The sequence below is a fragment of the Sus scrofa genome, chromosome 13 (assembly GCF_054392235.1).
Source record: "Sus scrofa isolate SSC_HxYL_T2T_F1_AM1 chromosome 13, Sscrofa_HxYL_maternal_Yorkshire_Landrace_v2.0, whole genome shotgun sequence".
In the NCBI taxonomy this organism is placed as follows: domain Eukaryota; kingdom Metazoa; phylum Chordata; class Mammalia; order Artiodactyla; family Suidae; genus Sus; species Sus scrofa.
Window position 1 is genome coordinate 137,876,467 of NC_139395.1, and position 20,161 is coordinate 137,896,627.

Here is a 20,161-nt window from a genome sequence, read left to right on the forward strand (position 1 = left end):
CACAAAATCCCAATGAACAAACAGATCAAGGTCTTTGGACAGAATAAGAATTGCTAAAAATGGCTACCACAGCCCAGTGCAGTCACACTAACAAGCCCAGGGTTCATTACAGAAACAGCACTGCTTCCTGAGTTGAGGTTCCCACTCAGATGTCCCCTGTGCCCATCCTTGATGAACAGCACACATTTCCAGCTTCATATCTGAATCATGCACATGGGAACAAGCAGGCTTCTGGCCAAATGCAAGTAAATGGCATTTTACAGGACTCTCCTCTCCCCAGTTTAGCCAAAGCGATCTGGTTTGGCAAAGTACTTCTGAATTGTTCTGCTAAATCCATTGCACTGCAGTAGTCTGAGAGGCTTCATATAACAAGAGCATTAAGATGCATGAAGCTAATTAACTTCCATAGTCAGCTCTCCAGGACATATGTTAGGTTTGTAAGGAAATTTGTAACTACTTCCCAAATCACTTTTTTTCAGTCCTTCTAGGGCACACCCTCGGCATATGGAGGTTCCCAGGCTAGGGGTTGAATTGGCCACCAACCTATACTACAGTCACAGCAATGCAAGGTCCAAGCTGTGTCTGCAACCTAACACCACAGCTCATGGCAGCCAGATCCTTAACCCACTGAGCGAGGCCAGGGATCAAACCTGCATCCTCATGGATACTAGTGGGGTTCATTAATCCCTGAGCCACAATGGGAACTCCTTTTTTTCTTTTTTTCCAAATCATATTTTTAGATATATATGTAAACATCCTACAATCCCTCCTATCCATAAATGGGTCCAAAACTGCTGGTAGCATTGACCATTGGAAATTTCCTTCCATCTCAACTTCCCTAGTGGATGTGGAAACTAAATAAATGTTCTTTTTCTTTTCTTTTTTTTTCTTTTTAGGGCCCCACCTGAGGCACATGTAAATTTCCCAGGCTAGGGTTGGAATCAGAGCTGCAGCTGCCACCTACGCCTCAGCCGCAGCAACGCAGGATCCAAGCCACACCTGTGAGCTACACCACAGCTTGCAGCAACGCTGGATCCTTAACCCACTGAAAAAGGCCAGGAACCTGCGTCCTCAGTCCTCATGGATACTAGTTGAGTTCTTAACCCGTTGAGCCACAACAGTAACTCTTCACATGTATTTTAAAAATTGAGATATAATTCACATACAATAAAAGTCACCATTTTAAAGCTGTAATTCAGGAATTTTTCATATGACCACAAGGTGTGAAACCACACATTTTTTAACCATGCCTTTCATAAATGATTTACTAATATCTTCAAGAGTGCAAGTAGTGTTTCCTTATAAAGTCAAAACTAGGAAAAGTTATCTCCACTCTCACCCTTGTTCTCTGTACATCAGTGGTTCTCAGAGTGTGGTCCACAGAATACAGCATCAGCATCACTTGGGACTTTGTTAGAAATGCAAATTGAGCCCCACCCCAGATATACTGAGTCAGAAAGTAGTGAGTGGGATCCTACAATCGGTTTAACAGACCCTCCAAGTGATTCTGATGCACAGGCAAGTTTGAGAGCCATTCCTTCAGATCAAGACAATTGCACTAGCTTCATATAACTATAGATTTGTAGATTTGTCAATGCACATATATTTAATACTAATATATTTAATAATGTAAAATATGTTTTATGTTGTTTTTACATAGGCGTATATTCTTTTTTACGGTATAATTTACAATAAATATATATAATATGTTATACATCTATAATAAACATCTATTTTAAGTATATATGCATTTTTATAATAGATCTTTATGGAGCCTGTCCTTAAAATCGATCCATCAAATTTGTCCTGCCACATAATCACATTCTAATAGCTATACTTAAAAGCAAATAAAAAGAAAGCAGGAAAATATAAAAAGAAAGGAAAAGCACAAGACCGCAAATGAAAATGAAATGCACAAAAATAAGCCTAACTAAAGTACATATTTTGTAAGATAACGAATGTAAGTGTAGATAAGATTCTCTGAGCTGGTCCTTCACTGATCTGCTCTATTTCTCTACCTTGTAATTCTAGCATTTATCTATTACAAAGCTGCACCAAGAAATCATAGGATTCTAAACAGTGGAACTCAAACAAACAAACAAAAAACAAAGTTTTCCTTGGGATTCTAAACCCTAAATCTCAAAAGAGACACAGTGGAGCTGCCCAGGTTATAGCAATGACAAAAAACTGGAGCCTACAGGGTCCTAGAATAGGGCTTGAAAACAACTAATTTTGTTGAAACGTTTCCTTTCATTGCTGAAGAAAATAAAGCCCCTAAAGCTCATTTATTAAGGTCCATATAGCTATAGGTAGAAATTATCCAGGTCTCCTGGCACCCAATCCTAAACCTATTTCTCTACCAGACTGGGCCCTTTCCACACCTGCTAGGCATCCCTTTTTTTTCCTTTGGGTAAATTTAATGGTTCAGATATTCGGAAAAGATAAACATTTTTTTAAAAAGCAAAAGTCTTCAGTACCTACCACCCCAATACAGCCACTGTTAAATATTTGTTATACCTCCTTGCAGTTCTTTTCCATATCTCGATATGCATATGAATACACATTACTGCAACTTCCTATCTGGCTGTTTTTTCTACTTAATATTACATGTAAGCATTTTTCCAAGTTCTTCAATTTTCTTTAAAAATGGAAGTTTTGGTGTTCCCGTCGTGGCTAAGCGGTTGTGGCTAAGCAGTTAACGAACCCAACTAACATCCATGAGGACATGGGTTCGATCGCTGGCTTCGCTCAGTGGGTTAAGGATTTGGCGTTGCCGTGAGCTGTGGTGTAGATCACAGGTGCGGCTCAGATCCTGTGTTGCTGTGGCGTAGGCCGGTGGCTACAGCTCTGATTGGACCCCTAGCCTGGGAACCTCCATTTGTCACCAGTGCGGCCCTAAAAGACAAAAAAAAAAAAAAAAAAGTTTTAATGGCCCAATGGGGTTGCTTCGTTGAGATCCATATCTTTTATGTAACCAATCCCTTAAAATTAGATATTTGAGTTTTCCAACACTTTAAAATGATAAACAAAGCTTCAGAGAGCATCAACGTGTACAAATCTTTGTGTGCCTCTGTGATTATTTCTCTGTGATAAACTCCTAAGAGTAGAAATACTAAGTCAAAAGGTAGGAATAAATCTCAATACGTGATTGTCCAATTGCCCTCTAGACAGGCAGGATATACAACAAGAGGCTTCATAAGAGTTTATTTAAATTCAGTTTCACTGTATTATTTTTTCTGTCTTTCCTAATTTGCTTAGCAAAAATGAGTGTCTTTCAAACCACCAATGTTTTTATATTAATCAAGTTAATTAAGTGTATACTTACTACATGACCCAGAAATGCCACTTTGAGATATTCACTCAAGAGAAAGGGAAAAAATAATGTCTGCCCAGACTTGTGTATGCCCAAAGCAGAAATAACCTGAATGTTCATCAACTGATAAATGAATAAACATATTGTGGTACATCCATACTATGGATTGTTATTTAGTAACAAAAAAGAATAAAAATTTAATACATGAAACAGCATCCTGAACCTGAAAACTTATGCTAAGTGAGAGAAGCTAGATGCAAAAGATTACATGCTATATATGATTCCATTAATATGAAATTCTAAAAAAAACGAACTATAGTAACAGAAAGCAGGCCAGTAGCTGTCTGTGGCCAAAGGCAGAGGAGGGAATCTACTGGAAAGAGGGATGAGAATACTTTTTACAGTGATAAAAATATATCTCGATTGCGGCAGTGGTTATACGATTGTAAACGATTACAAAAATTCATCAAACTCTACATTTTATTTTTAATTTTTGTATTTTTGCCTTTTTCTAGGGCTGCTCCCAAGGCATATGGAGCGTCCCAGACGATGGGTCTAATTGGAGCTGTAGCTGCCATCCTATGCCAGAGCCACAGCAAGTGGGATCTGAGCTGCGTCTACAACCTACACCACAGCTCACAGCAACGCCGGATCCTTAACCCACTGAGCAAGGCCAGGGATCAAACCGCAACCTCATGGTTCCTAGTCACATTCGTTAGCCACTGAGCCATGACAGGAACTCCAAACTCTACATTTTAAATAGGTGACTTTCATTGTATGTAAATTATAACTCAAGCTATAATCAAATCAAAGCAAAAATCAATTAAGAAATATTGGAGAGGAGTTCCCTCCGTGGTTCAGTGGTTAACGAATCCGACTAGGATCCATGAGAATGCGGGTTCGATCCCTGGCCTTGATCAGGGAGTTAAGGATCCGGTGTTGCCATAAGCTGTGGTGTAGGTTGCAGACACGTCTTGGATCCCACGTTGTTGTGACTGTGGCTGTGGAGTAGGTTGGCCGCCATAGCTCCAATTCGACCCCTAGCCTGGGTACTTCCAGATGCTGCCCAAGAAGCAAAAAAAAAAGAAAGAAAGAGAAGAAAACAAAGAAATATTGGAGAGAAAATAACGTTTTCATTTTTGAGTTTTCTTTAATTCATAATACTCTATGTAGCTATAAGTATAGGATATATGTAAATATGTATTTAGACATTTTTATATCACAATTTTACTTTTTTTTTCTTTTTTCAGGGTCACTTGTGTGGCATATGGAAGTTCCCAGGCTAGGGGTCAAATCATTGCTGCAGCTGCCGGCCTACGTCACAGCCACAGCAACGTGGGATCCAGGCCACATCTGTGACCTTGCAGCTCCCTTAACCCACTGAGTGAGGCCAGGGATCAAACTCGTATCCTCCTGGATACTAGTTGGGTTTGTTACCACTGAGCCACGATGGGAATTCCCACAATTTTACATTTCTTCAAAGCTTTCATGATTATAAATTAAAATAGTTATACATAATTGTCAAAAGCTGTAAGCCATTCCCCTACTGTTAACAGGTGAATTACCAAATTTTAAAGCAAATGATGCCACCAAGTGGACAAACTGTGTACTACTGCTGAGATTGAGTAGACCGTTTTATCAATTAAAAATGTTTAAAATTTTAATTTAAAATGTTAAAAAACTAAATAAATTTTAATAACTAAAAAAGATCAACAGATAATTTTACAAATGTATCAGACCATGATCGTCATCTATCTTTTGAAGTAATTAACTCTCACATATGAATCTAGGGAAATCAAAGAAAATAACTTCCTGTTGAAATCAGGTCTCTAATAAACTAAAACAGGTAGATAAATGATAGACATGGGTCTATCTTAAGGCCCAAACCAAAAACTATTTAGGGACCTCCAAATCCTCATCACCTTTGCTGTAGGCTATGACTTCTAACAAAACGATAAGCCTCCCAGGAGGCACAATGGAACCAGTGAAGAAACTGCTCAGAGAAAGATACGCATTCTTCCTCTGAAAGAAAGAATGCAGAAATGCATTCCCCTTAGGGCAAAGACTTGCTAACTCTCTTTAGGGTCACCTGGTATTTTCTCCCCATGGTCCCTGGTCTCTCCAGTTCGAGTTTTTACTATTGCAATGAGACAGTAACTGGCTAGAGCCACAAAAAGAAAGATTATTTCAGGCAAGTGTTTGGTCCCTGCCAGGATGGACAAAAGAATGACTTTCTCAAAAGAGGCCTTTGAATGACACCGAGTCATTACCCACCACCAACCGTGAGACGAACATTCTGCCCTGCCTATAGCCCAACATTCCTCCCAATTATTTTTTCAGACGCTCTTTAACCCTCTCCATCTTGCTGCCAACCTCCATAAATTGAAAAGAAACATTAAAAAATGAAAAAGAAAGAAATCTAGGAATGCCACTCCAAAGAACTCTTAAAGGAATGTTATGAATTCATAAAGTGAGAAACCAGTGGGAGAGAAAAAACGCAGCTCACTGAGAAAGAACCACAGCTGCACTGTGATAAATTATACAGCCTACCTTCCCATTGCACGAATGTTTGTTTGCTTGGTTTATCTTAAACTTTAATTATATTTCTTAATAGAAAATACACACATTCAATAAAAGTTCAAAAGGTCCAGAAGAATAAATAGGGAAGTTTCCTTCTAATGCCCCATTCCTAGAGGCAACCATTAACCTTTTCTTGTGAATCCTTACAGGAGTGTCCTAGACATAGACAAAGCAGTTACATACATACACTCTCCCTATACAGACATTCAATCCCATCCTCCCTTTCCTGTTACACAAATGCTGAACTACTATACACAATGCTGCTTTTGTCACTTAACCATACAACACATCGTGGCGTTCATACCATGTCAGTATGGTAGATTTTCTCATTCATTTTTAAACTATACCATATTCTATTTGGATGTACCTTAAAATATTAAAGGAGTTCCTTATTAATATGGACATTTAAGTTATTTTCAATCTTGTGCTAGTTTTATTATTATTTTCTTACCTAAAACTCTCTGGGCAAATCTGATTGCTTCTTCAACTGGGTCTGAGTTCACAACTTCATCTAGAATACCCAGCTTACGGGCTTCATTTGCTGAAATATGTCTTCCTAAAACAAAACAAAATAAAACAAATTAAGGAACAACGTGTGATTAAGGTAAAAGCATAACCCTCTCTAGGAGAAGAGTTTACCTGTCCTGGATATAGACATCTATTATTAAATAAATAAGCACTACACTGACTGTTATAGTGGTAAGATCACTGCAGAGGTAACCAGGAAACCTGGATTCCAGTTTCCAATTCTACCTTGTGTGAACTGTACCAGGTCCACAATTCCTTTATTGGTAAATGAGAATAATTATGCTTACCTTAGTAATTCTGAGCATTAAGTGAAAATAATACATTTTCCTCATATTCTATAAACCTTTATATAAATATTTTATAAATTATAGATATGTAATGTATGAGAGGATTGATTTTTTTGATAATAACAGAGATCAAGAAGTTATAACAGCAGAGTAGTAGCAGTAATATCTATAGACTAGTATATACCAAGGGTTGCTATTGATTACAAAGCGTCTTTAAACATAAATATAATTGGATAGACAGGAGGAAAGAATATTGATTAGGCTGACATTATGTAAGTTATAAACTGAAATTTCACAGAAGAAATGGTGTGGACCACTGCCATTTTTTGGCTACCCAGGATCTCGACCCCTCCCTTAGTTTATGGAATTGCTAACATGTGAGCTTTGGAGCTCAAAAGGAAACAGAGATAATCAGACAATTGTTCCTTGAGACCTGGCACTAGGGTGTGTCCCCTGATCCCAAGCTTGGTGAATGGGGTTCTCAGTTGAGGGTTTACTGCTGGAGTTAGTGACAATAAGCAACTGCAACAGCTTAAATCTCATTTCACAGGCGGTGACATCTAGTGTCTGGTGGTGGTGGTGCCAGGAGTATCTACCATCCGGTGGTGGCCCTGGCAGCTTCCAGTATGGAATGGAAGCTTGAGGGGGTTACAGAAGTTTGATGAGGGTTTACATTACTCCTGCGTGCTTCAACAGGTATAAACATGTGATTTGATCTGCATATTCTGAAGTAGGAGGCTAAGGGATATAAGCATCTCTCACCTCGGGGTCAGAAGGAAAGAGACAATGACACATGGCTTGCTTGCTTGCCAGCACCATCTTGGCTTCAGAAGAGTAATCACCCAATGTCTTGCTGGCAGCAATCCCAGTCTTTTTTTTTTTTTTTTTTTTTTTTTTTTGTATTTTTAGGGCCACACCCATGGCATGAAGTTTCCCAGACCAGGGGTTGAATTGGAGCTGTAGTCACTGGCCTACCCCACAGCCACAGCAACGCTAGATCCAAGCCACATCTGCAACCTACACCACAGGTCACAGCAACACCAGATCCTAACCCACTGAGCAAGGCCAGGGATCAAACCTGCATCCTCATGGATGCAGTCAGATTCATTTCTGCTGAGCCACAACGGGAACTCCCCAATTCCACAGTCTTTGTTGCTCTTACAGAGTCCTGGCCAATGCTGCCTCTGAGACAAACCCTCTGTTCATGGTTCTTATTAGTGCTTTGGAGAGCTACAAATGGGTTTTCTTGATCAGATAGACAATTCAATGATTTCTGGCATGGATCACTTTGGAAAAGCAACATTTGGGCAGTTTTCTGGAAGTTCCTCTGAAAAAGCATCCAGATCTCCTCCTGGGGTGAGGAGGGTAGTGGGGAGTGGGCAAGTGGCTTGAAGGATGAAGTCTCCTGTGTATAAAATCACTTGAGTGAGGGGTGAATCAGACTCACCATGTTAAGAGGCCCAAAGGGACAGAGCATAGAAGATGAAAACCTGGGTACTAAAAGGAGCTGTAGGGCAACTGAGCAGGGAAAATGTGAGATGCACACAGGATGGACTGAAAATTGCTTGAGCTAGAATGATTTCTTCTGACCTGGTTTCACAAAAGTTGGGAGTACCACTACTGTTCTTACGGAGTCAATGAGATTTCAGGTACTTTTATTCTGTTTCAAGGACCTGAAGACAAAGCTCTACATATCCAACCCAAATCCTCATGCTGAGATTTAAACTGTTCTTTCTTGTGCCGCTCTCAATGGAAATGATAACCACTGTCCAACCTAATAAGAGCCCTGCCTAAATCCCCTATAAAGAGACCCTGGGACAACTGAAATTGAGACTTCTCCACGGTGGGTAAGCTCAATTTTTCCCAGTTTTCTTTGTGGCTTCTCTTCCAACCTTTTGAAAAAAATTTCTCCATGGAACCCTTTCCAGATGTCATTTTAAAGTCCTCCTAAAATTGTACAGGCTACTTAAAAAGATAAGCGTATGATTCTCGTGTTAGCTTTCTTCTAATTCATTGTGACCTTTTCTATGCAAATCAAAATCCATCATATTCTTACTGTTTTTACCTCTTCTCTTCAACATGTTAAAAATAGTGCTATTTCTATAAGCAGCAGTGCTTTGGAAAAGGCCAGTCCTGGTTCACTTTATTTCTTTTTGTTAAAGGAGCCAGATTCCTTCCCGATGTCCCTCAAGATACTCTTGCCTTTCAGGCTTATTACTAAAAACAGGAACATGCAATTCCTCAGTATTCCCCCACACGCTTTCGTTTCTGTAAACCTTAGAATGTACAGACTCATTTCACACTATTATGATTTCCCCCTATATTTTATGCTTCTTTGCTTCCTTTCTATCTTGTCCTTTGCAGAACGAACCCTCTCACATGCTTTGAATTTCCGTCTCATCTTGGACTGACTGTAGGCATCCTCTTATGAGTTTACACTCGGTACTTAAAATAGTTCATACTCTTACAAGTGTACTTATCATACCACTGTAAATTAAAGCAATTTATAATTTTGGGGGGGAATGATCCCAAGGCATGTGGAAGTTCCTGGGCCAGGGATTGAACCCGTGCCAAAGCAACGACGCAGGCCACTGCAGTGACAATGCCAGATTCTTAACCCATGGCGCCACAAGAGAACTCCCAAGCAATTTCTAACTTAATTTATTAAAGACAAGAACTTTAGTTTTTCTAATAACCTTTTCATGTTCTATAGGAATTATAATACCTTCCCATTTAAAGGAGGGAGAAAAGCCATTTTTTATTTTGGTCTAAATTACATCTTCGTAATGATATAAATTATACATTAGTAATTATATATTATTAATAATATAGATTACTCTATTTCCTAATTTGGACCATGTGTGCACAGTCTTGTATTGCAGTTTCTGCATCAAAACATAAGTGTTTTGATCAGCAGTTCTCAAACTAAAAATAGTCTTAGGACCTCTTTGTATTCTTAAAAATTATGGAATACACCAAAGAGCTTTTGTATATGTGGGTTATTTCAATCAATCTATACTATATTAGAAATTAAAACTAAGAACTTTAAAATGTATTTTTATTAAATCACTTTAAAATAACAATGATGAACCTATTACATGTTAGGACAAATAAATTTTTACGCAAAATAACGAGATGTTCAAAATTTTTTAAATGTAGCGAAAGGAATATTCTTGTTTTATATTTTGGCAAATTTCTTTAATGTCCGGCTTAACAGAAGAGAGCTGGATTTTCATTTCTGCTTCTACATGCAATCTGTTTTGATACCACATGGCATACAATAACCTCTGGAAAATTCCACTGTATATTTGTGAGAGAATGAGAGTGGGAAAGGCAAGCAATGTTTTATTATTAGGAAAATAGTTCTGACTTCATGGACCTCCCCCAGCCAATGGTCCCTGGGCCACACTCTAAAAACTCCTAATGTAGATCACATTTAAAGACTTTATAACATCCTAGTACATGACTATTCCATATATTTAGAATTTTCTTGTGGCTGGAGTGATTTTAGCTATTTTGAGAGTAACCTTTTGTTGTGGGTTCCCCGCCCCCTTTGGAAGCTTACAGTATTCTATTTCCTGAAAGTTTAAAATCTTTATCAAAATACAAGGCGTTGACATCAGTTTTTCCACGTAAATGGTGTGCTTGCTAAAATATGACCCCTGATTCTTTTATGTCCCTGAAGAGTTTCTTCTATGTTTTCCTTTGTGCTCTGGGGGCTATTATTAGTCACGGCAGAGACCTCTATTATAGACCTTCCATGTCTGTGGCCTTCCTGTACATTTTATATATCTTTTGGTTAAATTCTTCTGAATTTAACTGTTTTTCTAGTCATCCTCCATGTTGCTGATTCAGTTGTCTCTTTTGAGTGCATCTTTTTTTATTGCCTCAAAAATTATTTGGGCTAATGTTTTGATTTTAAACGGGGTGTTTTTATTTACTAAATAAAATATTTTTAATTTAGAATATGGTGAGTTTTCTAAAATTTTTGTTTTCTTTAATCTGTTTCCACAGAATTCCATTTATGTTTCCTTCTTCTAATGTCACAAAATATTCTTACAGGTCTTAAGTTGCATGTTAAGGGGTTTTTTGGTTTGTTTGTTTGTTTTTGTCCGTTTGGTCATGAAATAATCTTTGCTGATAGCTGATATTTCGTATTGCTAACTGGGAGCCCTGAGTACTAAAACTCACCCTTGACATCCTGTTCAAATATAGAGAAAACCCACCTGTACCTAACTGAATCTGAAAGGCAGGCAGGTTAAAGATACCACTCGCGTCTTCTCCCCAGTACCCTGGGTAGCAAGAAGTACCTCACCCAAGTCCAGAGCCTGAGGGGATCCCGGTCCTGGGAATGAGCATAAAGAAATCTGTGGGGCTGGAGCAAAGCTCTGTGAGAAGAGAGAAGAGGTTTTCTACGCTGTTCAGTGAACAAGGACGATGAGACCTAGAAAATAACAGCAGAAGGAAGCACAAGGCACTGTAGTTCTCCTCACTTCATTGGGCAGAGAACACCAGGGGATGAACTGCACCGTGCTCAAGCGTATCTTTTGTGGTTACTGCTCAAGATTCGGCTGTTTTCAGGTGGCATTTTTAAGGGAATTGTGGAGAAGCAGTGGTTGTTGCAATCGCTCCACTTTACAGAATTACCTCTCTTAGGGTTTTCAGAAGATCAGAGAAGGTTTGCTATTTACTCATTAATTTAAATTATTTGTATATTCTTTTCCTATGGGGCGCAGTGCCTACAAAGCTGGTGTTTTTCTTCATTAACATCAGTAAGGAATCTTCAACTTTTGGTAAATTTTGTTAGCATCTTTTCTTAGAAAAACTGTTTTCCAAAAGCAAGAGTCTTAATATCATCATTATTAATGGAAACTGTATTAATTTCCTATACAGATTGCCACAGTCATTGCATTTTAGAATAGCACACATTTATCATCTTCGTTTAAGATGGCAGAAGTCTAAAACAGGTCACAGAACTGTGTTCCTTCTGGAAGCTCTGGGACAGAATCTGTTCCCTTGGTCTCTCTATCCTCTAGAGGGCGCCTGCATTCTTTCTCCTCCTTCTCCAACTTCAAAGCCAGTTTATAGCATCTCCTCTCTTCACTGACCTCCTTGCCTTCCTCTTCCAAGGACCCTGGTGATACATGGGCCCACCGAGAAAATGCAGGATAACTTCTCATGTTTTTTAAAACTCAATGGATTTTATTACATTTATAGTTGTACAACGATCATCACAACCCAATTTACAACATTTCCATCCCAAACACCTGCCCATCCCTCCCACCCCCAACCTGTCTCTTTGGAAACTATAAGTTTTTCAAGTCTGTACGTCTGTATATGTTCTGTAAAGAAGTCACTGTATCCTTTTTTTTTAGATTCCACATATAAGTGATAGCATATGACATTGGTGTCTCACTGTCTGACTAACTTCACTTAGCATGATAAGTGCTAGATATCTAGTTCCATCCATGTTGCTGCAAACACCATTATTTCATTCCTTTTATGGCAGAGTAATATTCCATTATGTATATGTACCACACCTTCTTTATCCATTCCTCTGTCAACAGATATTTAGGTTGTTTCCATGTCTTGGCTATTGTATATAGTGCTGCAATGAACACTGGAGTACACGTATCTTTTCAAGTCATGGTTTTCACTGGATACATGCCCAGGAGTGGGATTGCTGGATCAAATGGTAATTCTATTTTTAACTTTTTGAGGAATCTCCATACTGTTTTCCATAGTGGTTGCACCAATTTACATGCCCACCAACAGTGTAATAAGGATCCCTTTTCTCCACGCCCTCTCCAGCATTTATTGTTTGTAGACTTTTTGATGATGGCCATTCTGGGTGGTATAAGGTGGTACCTCATAGTAGTTTGATTTGTATTTCTCAAATAATTAGTGATGTTGAATATCTTTTCACGTGTTTTTTGGCCATCTGTATGCCTTCTTTGGAGAATTGTCTGTTTAGATCTTCTGCCCATTTTTTGATGGGGTTGCTTGTTTTTTGGTATAGAGCTGTAGGAGGTGTTTATATATTTTGGAGATTAATCCCTTGTCATTTGCTTCATTTGCAAATATTTTCTCTCATTCTGTGGGTTGTCTTTTTGTTTCATTTAGGGTTTCCTTTGCTGTGCAAAAACTTTTAAGTTTAATTAAGTCCCATTTTTTAAATTGTCATTACTCTAGGAGGTGGATCTGAGAAGATATTGTTGCATTTTATGTCAGAGAATGTTTGGCCTATGTTTCCCTCTAGGCGTTTTATAGTATCCAGTCTTATATTTAGGTCTTTAATCCATTTTGAGCTTAAGCTTTATGGTGTTAGGAAGTGTTCTAATTGCATTCTTTTACATATAGCTGTCTAGTTTTCCCACCACCTCTTACTGAAGGGACTGTCTTTTCTCCATTGTATATTCTTGCCTCCTTTGTGATAGATTGGTTGACTGTAGGGGCATGGGTTTAATTCTGGGCTTTCTATCCTGTTCCACGGATCTCTCTTTCTGTTTTTGTAGCAGTACCATACTGTTTTAATGACTAACCTCCATCTTAAGGTCCCTAATTTAATCACACATTCAGAGTCCCTTTTGAATGTAAGGTGATGTGTTCACAGTTCTAGGGATTAGGATGTGGACATCTTGGAGAGAGGCATTGTTAAGTGTACCACAGCTACCGTCTATAAAATATCTTCTAGGTAACAAGTTCTATACCAGAAGCAGGCTAGATAATCTCTTTATTCCTTACAACAACTATGTGGTTGTTTTATTGATCAGAAAATGAAGACTGAGAAGAGTTCAGACAACCCCCCTCCTAAATTCCAGGCCGGTCTATCCAGCTGTCTCCCTGACATCTCAGCTTGGGTGTCAAACTTAACACGTCCAAAACCAACCCCTTTGAGTCCTCCCTACAACCTGCTCTACCAGCAGAAATCTTCACCTCAGTAATAGTGCCATCCTTCCAGCTGCTCAGGCCCTTAGAATCATCCTCCATCTCCTCTTCCTCTCACCTCTCACGTTTGATCTGTCAAAATCTGTTGGCTCAAAATATAGCTGGAATTTGACCATGTCTTACTATTTATATTGTTACCTGGGTCTAAACTCCCATCATATCTCCCTTGGATTATTAAACCAGCCTTCTAATCAGTCTTCCTATTTCTACCCTTATCTCCAATTAATCTATTTTCAATAGCCAGAGTCATCTATTTTTTTTTTTTTTTTGGCTTTTGTATTTTTAGGGCCACACATGCGGAACATGGAGGTTCCCGGGCTAGGGGTTGAATCTGAGCTGTAGCTGCTGGCCTGTGCCACAGCCACAGCAATGAGGAATCCAAGCATCTGCAACCTACACCACAGCTCACGACAATGCCGGATCCTTAACCCACTGAGCAAAGCCAGGGATTGAACTCATGGATACTAGCTGGGTTCATTAACCACTGAGCCACAATGGTAACTGCAAAAGCCAGAGTGATCTTTTAAAAAAATCTAAAGAGGGGAAGGATCAAGATGGTGGAGGAGTAAGATGTCACACTCACCTTCTCCCACAAACACATCAAAAAAACACATCTACATGTAGAATGATTCACACAGAACATCTACTGAATGCTGGCAGAAGAACATAAACCTCCAAAAAGAGAAAGAAACCCTTGACGTAACTGGTTGTAACAAAAGAAAAAAGAGAGAGAAAAGGAATCAGGACTGGACTAGCATTCATGAGAGGGAGCTGTGAAAGAGAAAAGGAACCCACATCCTGGGAAGCCATCTAACCAACAGGGAAATGAGCCAAGATGAAAGGACCTCAAAGTCACTGAGAAAAGCTCAGCAGCTGGACTGAGGAGGGCAAAGCAGAATGAGAGCCATGCAGATCAAATGCACCATGGCCATGGCCACCACAGCCTGAGACGCTTGGACGGGGGCTGGGCACTGAGACTCAGGCTCCGGAGGTCAGTTCCAGGGAGAGGACTAAGGTTGACTATGTGGAGATGGCCTGAGGGGCTAGGGAGCAGTGTGCCATGGGCTGGGGAGCCAAGTGCCACAGCTGAGGGAGCCCAGGAGAAGGTCTGGGCCTGCAGGAGAAGCAAGGCACTATTGTTGAGAAGGGCAAGAAGAGGAGGGGCAGATCACCATAGCAATCTCCGTGCGCATCCTTGGGCTCTCAGAGGGTGGGGCACCTCTTGCACAGGCTACAGGTGCCAAGAGACCACTTGAGCTATGAGAGACTGGGTGCTTCTTGTGAAGGTCCAGCACCTCTTGTGTGGGCTAAGGGTGACTCAGTACCTCTTGCATTACCTACAGGCAGCAGGGACAAACCGCAGCAGTCATCTCAGAAACCAGAGGGAGGCATGACCTGCCACTGCGAGGGGTGTGTGAACAGGCTCCATCTGTGGCCCCAGTCACCTCAGAAGTCAGCAAAAAAGAGGAAACTGCAACCAAGCACCACCCATTGTTGCTCTCACTCCCCTGGGAACACACCCATCCTGCTGCTGCCACTGCCAAATGCTCCAGGCAGTGCCCAAATGCTTGATCACTGTCCCTTCCCAGGACTGTGCAACTAGGAGCAAACTGTGCAGCACCTCCTGCATGGGCTAAGCAGGACATGGTGTTTCTTGCATGCTCTACAGGTAGCATGGGCAAACCACTGCAGTTATCCCTGACGCCAGAGGTGTGCGTGGCCCACCACCACAAGAAGTCCGTGAACTGGCACCACCTGTGACCCCTGTCACCTCGGAGGGCACCACAGAGGAGAGCAATGCTACTGAATACCACCTGTTGTTGCTCTTACTCCCTTGGGAACACACCTACCCTGCTGCTGCCTCTGCCAAATGCTCTGGGCACCTCTTAAATCTGCCCAAGGCTCATTACAACTTCCCTGGGCCCTGCAACTAGAAGTAGCCTGTGCCACCTTCCTGTAGGTCCTTGCTACTGTCAAGAGTCCAACAACCAAGCACTGACTACTAGTCCTACCATTGCCTCCTTCTCCCTGGAAACACACTCAGCACCATGGGGATAATAGCCTGCTCACACTGAAGAAAGAGACAGCAAATGTCCAAACTCCCGTGCCAAAAATAAATAGTAACCCCCCCACAAAATACAAAGGGGTACTCTTGTATAGAAATAGCCCTCCAAGACTACAGTTTGGTTTCCATAAACTCACAGAAAAAGAAAAACATAAGCAAGATGAACAAGGTCAGGAATCATTCCCAGTTAAAAGAACAGGAGAATTCACCTGAAGCAGCAAACAATGAAACAGACCTCTGCAGTCTGATAGACACTGAGTTCAAAAGGGAGATAGTGAAAATACTGAAGGAATTAAGGGTGACTATGAAGGAATTAAGAACAGATATAAAGTGTAACGCAGATCATTTTAGAAAGGAACGAGAAAATATAAGGAGGAACCAAGAACAATTATAAAATTCATTTGCAGAGACACAAACTGAGCTAAAGGCACTAAAGAGTAGAATGAATAATGCAGAGGAATGAATTAGTGATATGGAGGATAGAATAATGGAAATCACCCAATCAGGACAGCGGACAGAAAACCAAATGAAAAAACACAAAAGCAATATAAGAGATTTATGGGATAATTAATATAAAGTGGGCCAATCTACACATTATAGGAATTCCAGAAGGAGAAGAAAAAGAAAAGGGGATTGAAAATATATTTGAAGAAATTATGTCTGAAAACTTTCCAAATCTAAAGAAAACAGGTATCAAGATACAGGAAGCACAGAGGGCCCCAAACAAGTTGAACGCAAACAGGCCCACAACAAGACATATTATAAAAGAAATGACAAAAGTTAAGAATAAAGAGAGGATTCTAAAGGCAGCAAGAGAAGCACAAAGCATTAATTATAAGGGAACCCCCATAAGGCTATCAGCTGATTTCTCTACAGAAACACTACAGGCCAGAAGAGAGTGGCAAGATATATTCAAAGTTCTGAAAGGGAAACATTTGCAGTCTAGAATACTCTACCCAGCAAGACTATCATTTAAAATAGAAGGAGAAATAAAGAATTTCTCCAACAAACAAAAGCTAAAAGAGTACAGCAATACTAAACCCATTCTAAGAGAAATACTGAAAGATTTTCCCTAAATAAAAAAGAAGTAAGAAGAAATAAGATGGAGGAAATCGCAATTGGAAAGCAATCACTTAAATAAGCCAGGATACAGATCTAAAAGGGGGAAAATATCTACTGTAAAAGTGACGATAAACACAAGGAACAACAAAAGGACAAACATGAAGATGTTAAAAAAGGACTTAAAGGAGTTCCTGTCGTGGCACAGTGGTTAATGAATCCGACTAGGAACCATGAGGTTGCGGGTTCGGTCCCTGCCCTTGCTCAGTGGGTTAAGGATCCGGCGTTGCCCTGAGCTGTGGTGTAGGTTGCAGACGCGGCTCGGATCCTGCATTGCTGTGGCTCTGGCGTAGGCTGGTGGCTACAGCTCCGATTGGACCCCTAGCCTGGGAACCTCCACATGCTGCGGGAGCGGCCCAAGAAATAGCAAAAAGACCAAAAAAAAAAAAAAAAAAGAAGAAAAAAGGACTTAAAAATCATAGAATGCGGGGAAGGAAAGTAAGAAAATCTACACTCTTTTTTATTTTAAATAATGTTTTTGAGCCTATTTGACCATCAGGCTAAAGCAAGCAGATATAGGAAGGGGTTAACATACTTAAAAACACGGTAACCACAAATCAAAACTGAACAATACATTCACAAGATCTAAAAAGAAAAGTACACAGCATAAAATATACGGAAATCATCCAACCAAAAAAAAAAAAAAAGGAACAAAGGGGAAATAGAGAATTAACTGGGAAAAAAGGTTTAAAATGGCAATAAATACATATTTATCAATAGTTATCTTAAATGTCAATGGACTGAATGCTCCAATCAAAAGACATAGAGTGGCAGATTGGATAAAAAAGCAAAAACCTACAATCTGCTGTCTACAAGAGACTTACCTTGGGGCAAAGGACACATATAGATTGAAAGTGAGGGGATGGGAAAAGAAGGGAAAAGATATTTCATGCCAATGGACAACATGGGAAAGCAGGAGTTGCAATACTCATATCAGACAAAATAGACTTTAAAATGAAGGCCATAAAGAAAGACAAAGAAGGACACTATTTAATGGCAAAAGGATCCATTCAAGAAGAGGATATTACAATCATCAATATATATGCCCCTAATATAGAAGCACCCAGATATATTCAACAAATACTAACAGACATAAAGGAGAAATTGATGGGACTACATAATTATAGGAGACATTAACACCCTACTCACATCAAAGATCCTCTAAACAGAAAATCAATAAGCAACAGAGATCCTAAATAACACAATAGAAAAGTTAGACTTAATTGACATTTTCATGACATTACATCCAAAAAATTCAGAATATACATTCTTCTCAAGTGCACATAGAACATTCTCAAAGACTGACCACATACTGAGGCACAAAACTACCCTTAACAAATTTAAGAGTATAGAAATTATTTAAAGTGTCTTCTCTGACCACAATGGCATGAAACTAGAAATCAACCTCAGGAAAAGAAATGAGAAAAAACAAACTATGTGGAGACTAAACAACATGCTACTAAAAAACCAATGGGTCAATGAGGAAACCAAAAAAGGAAATTAAAAAATACCTTGAGACAAATGATAATGAAAACACAACCATTCAAAATCTATGGGATGCCTCAAAAGCAGTGCTCAGAGGGAAATTCAGAGCAATACAGGCCTTTCTCAAAAAAGAAGAAAAATCTCAAATCGACAACTTAACCCACCACCTAAATGAATTAGAAAATGAAGAGCAAACAAAACCTAAAGTCAGCAGAAGGAAGGAAATTATAAAGATCAGAGAGGAAATCAATAATATAGAGATTTAAAAACCAACAGAAAAAAATCAATAAAACCAAGAGCTGGTTCTTTGAAAAGATAAACAAAATTGATAAACTCCTGGCCAGACTCACCAAGAAGAGGAGATAAAAAACCCAAATAAACAAAATAAGAAATGAAAAAGGAGAGATCGGAGTTCCCACTGTGGTGCAGCGGAAATGACTCCGACTAGGAATCATGAGGTTTCGGGTTCAATCCCTGGCCTCGTTCAGTGGGTTAAGGATCCTGTGTTGCTGTGAGCTGTGGTGTAAGTCACAGATGCTGACTCAGATCTGGCATTGCTGTGGCTGTGGCATAGGCCAACAGCTGCAGCTCTGATGCAACCCCTAGCCTGGGAACCTCCATATTCCACAGGTGCAGCCCTAAAAGACAAAAAGACAAAAACAAAACAAAAAAATTTTTTAAAAAGGAGAGATCACAACAGATACTGCAGAAATACAAAAAAAAAAAAAAAAAAAAAAAAACCAAAAACATAAGAGAATACTGTGAACAACTGTACGCCAACAAATCTGACAACCTAGAAGAAATGGACAAATTTCTAGAGACTTAGAGCCCGCCAAAACTGAATCAAGAAGGAATAGATCAACTGAACAGGCCAATCACTACAAATGAAATTAAATATGTAATAAAAACATTCCCTATAAACAAAAGTCCAGGACCAGACAGCTTCACAGGCAAATTCTACCAAATATACAAAGAGGAACTTATCCTCCTTAAACTCTTCCAAAAAGCTGAAGAAGAAGGGACACTTCCAAAGACATACACTGCCATCACCCTAATACCAAAATCAGACAAAGATACCACAAATAAAGAAAATTATAGGTCAGTATCTTTGATGAATATAGACGGAAAAATTCTCAACAAAATTTTAGCCAACCAGATCCAACAACAAATAAAAAAGATCATACACCACGACCAAGTGGGATTAATCCCAGGTGCACAGGGATGGTTCAACATATGCAAATCAATCAAAATCATACACCATATTAACAAAAGAAAAGTTAAAAACCACACGATGATCTCAATAGATGCAGAAAAACCATTTGACAAAGTCCAACATCCATTCATGATAAAAACTCTTACCAAAGTGGGTACAGAGGGAACATACCTTAACATTAAAAAAAGCCATTTATGGAGTTCCCATTTGTGGCGCAGTGGTTAACGAATCTGACTAGGAACCATGAGGTTGCAGGTTTGATCCTTGGCCTCGCCCAGTGGGTCAAGGATCCAGCACTGCCATGAGCTGTTGTGTAGGTTGCAGATGCGGCTCAGATCCCGCATTGCTGTGATTCTGGCGAGGGCTGGCAGCTGCAGCTCTGATTCGACCCCTAGCTTGGGAACCTCCATATGCCACAGGAGCGGCCCTAGAAAAGGCAAAAAGACAAAAAAAAAAAAAAAAAAGCCATTTATGATAAACCCACAGCAAATATAATACTCAGTGGAGAAAAGCTGAAAGCCTTCCCACTAAAATCTGGAACCAGACAGAGGGTGCCCACTCTCACCACTTTTATTCAACATGGTATTGGAAGTCATAGCCACAGCATTCAGACAAATGAAATA

At 39.6% G+C, this 20,161-nt stretch overlaps 1 protein-coding gene across 2 annotated transcripts in view; it reads right to left on the reverse strand.

The window, feature by feature from the left end:
• EHHADH (enoyl-CoA hydratase and 3-hydroxyacyl CoA dehydrogenase) overlaps positions 1-20,161 on the reverse strand; it is a 57,869-nt gene that overhangs the window by 21,902 nt on the left and 15,806 nt on the right. For both annotated transcript variants that reach the window (XM_021069979.2, XM_084990597.1), the window contains exon 5: positions 6,345-6,449. In XM_021069979.2, coding sequence (XP_020925638.1) covers positions 6,345-6,449 — 105 coding nt within the window. The remainder of the gene's footprint in view (positions 1-6,344; positions 6,450-20,161) is intronic.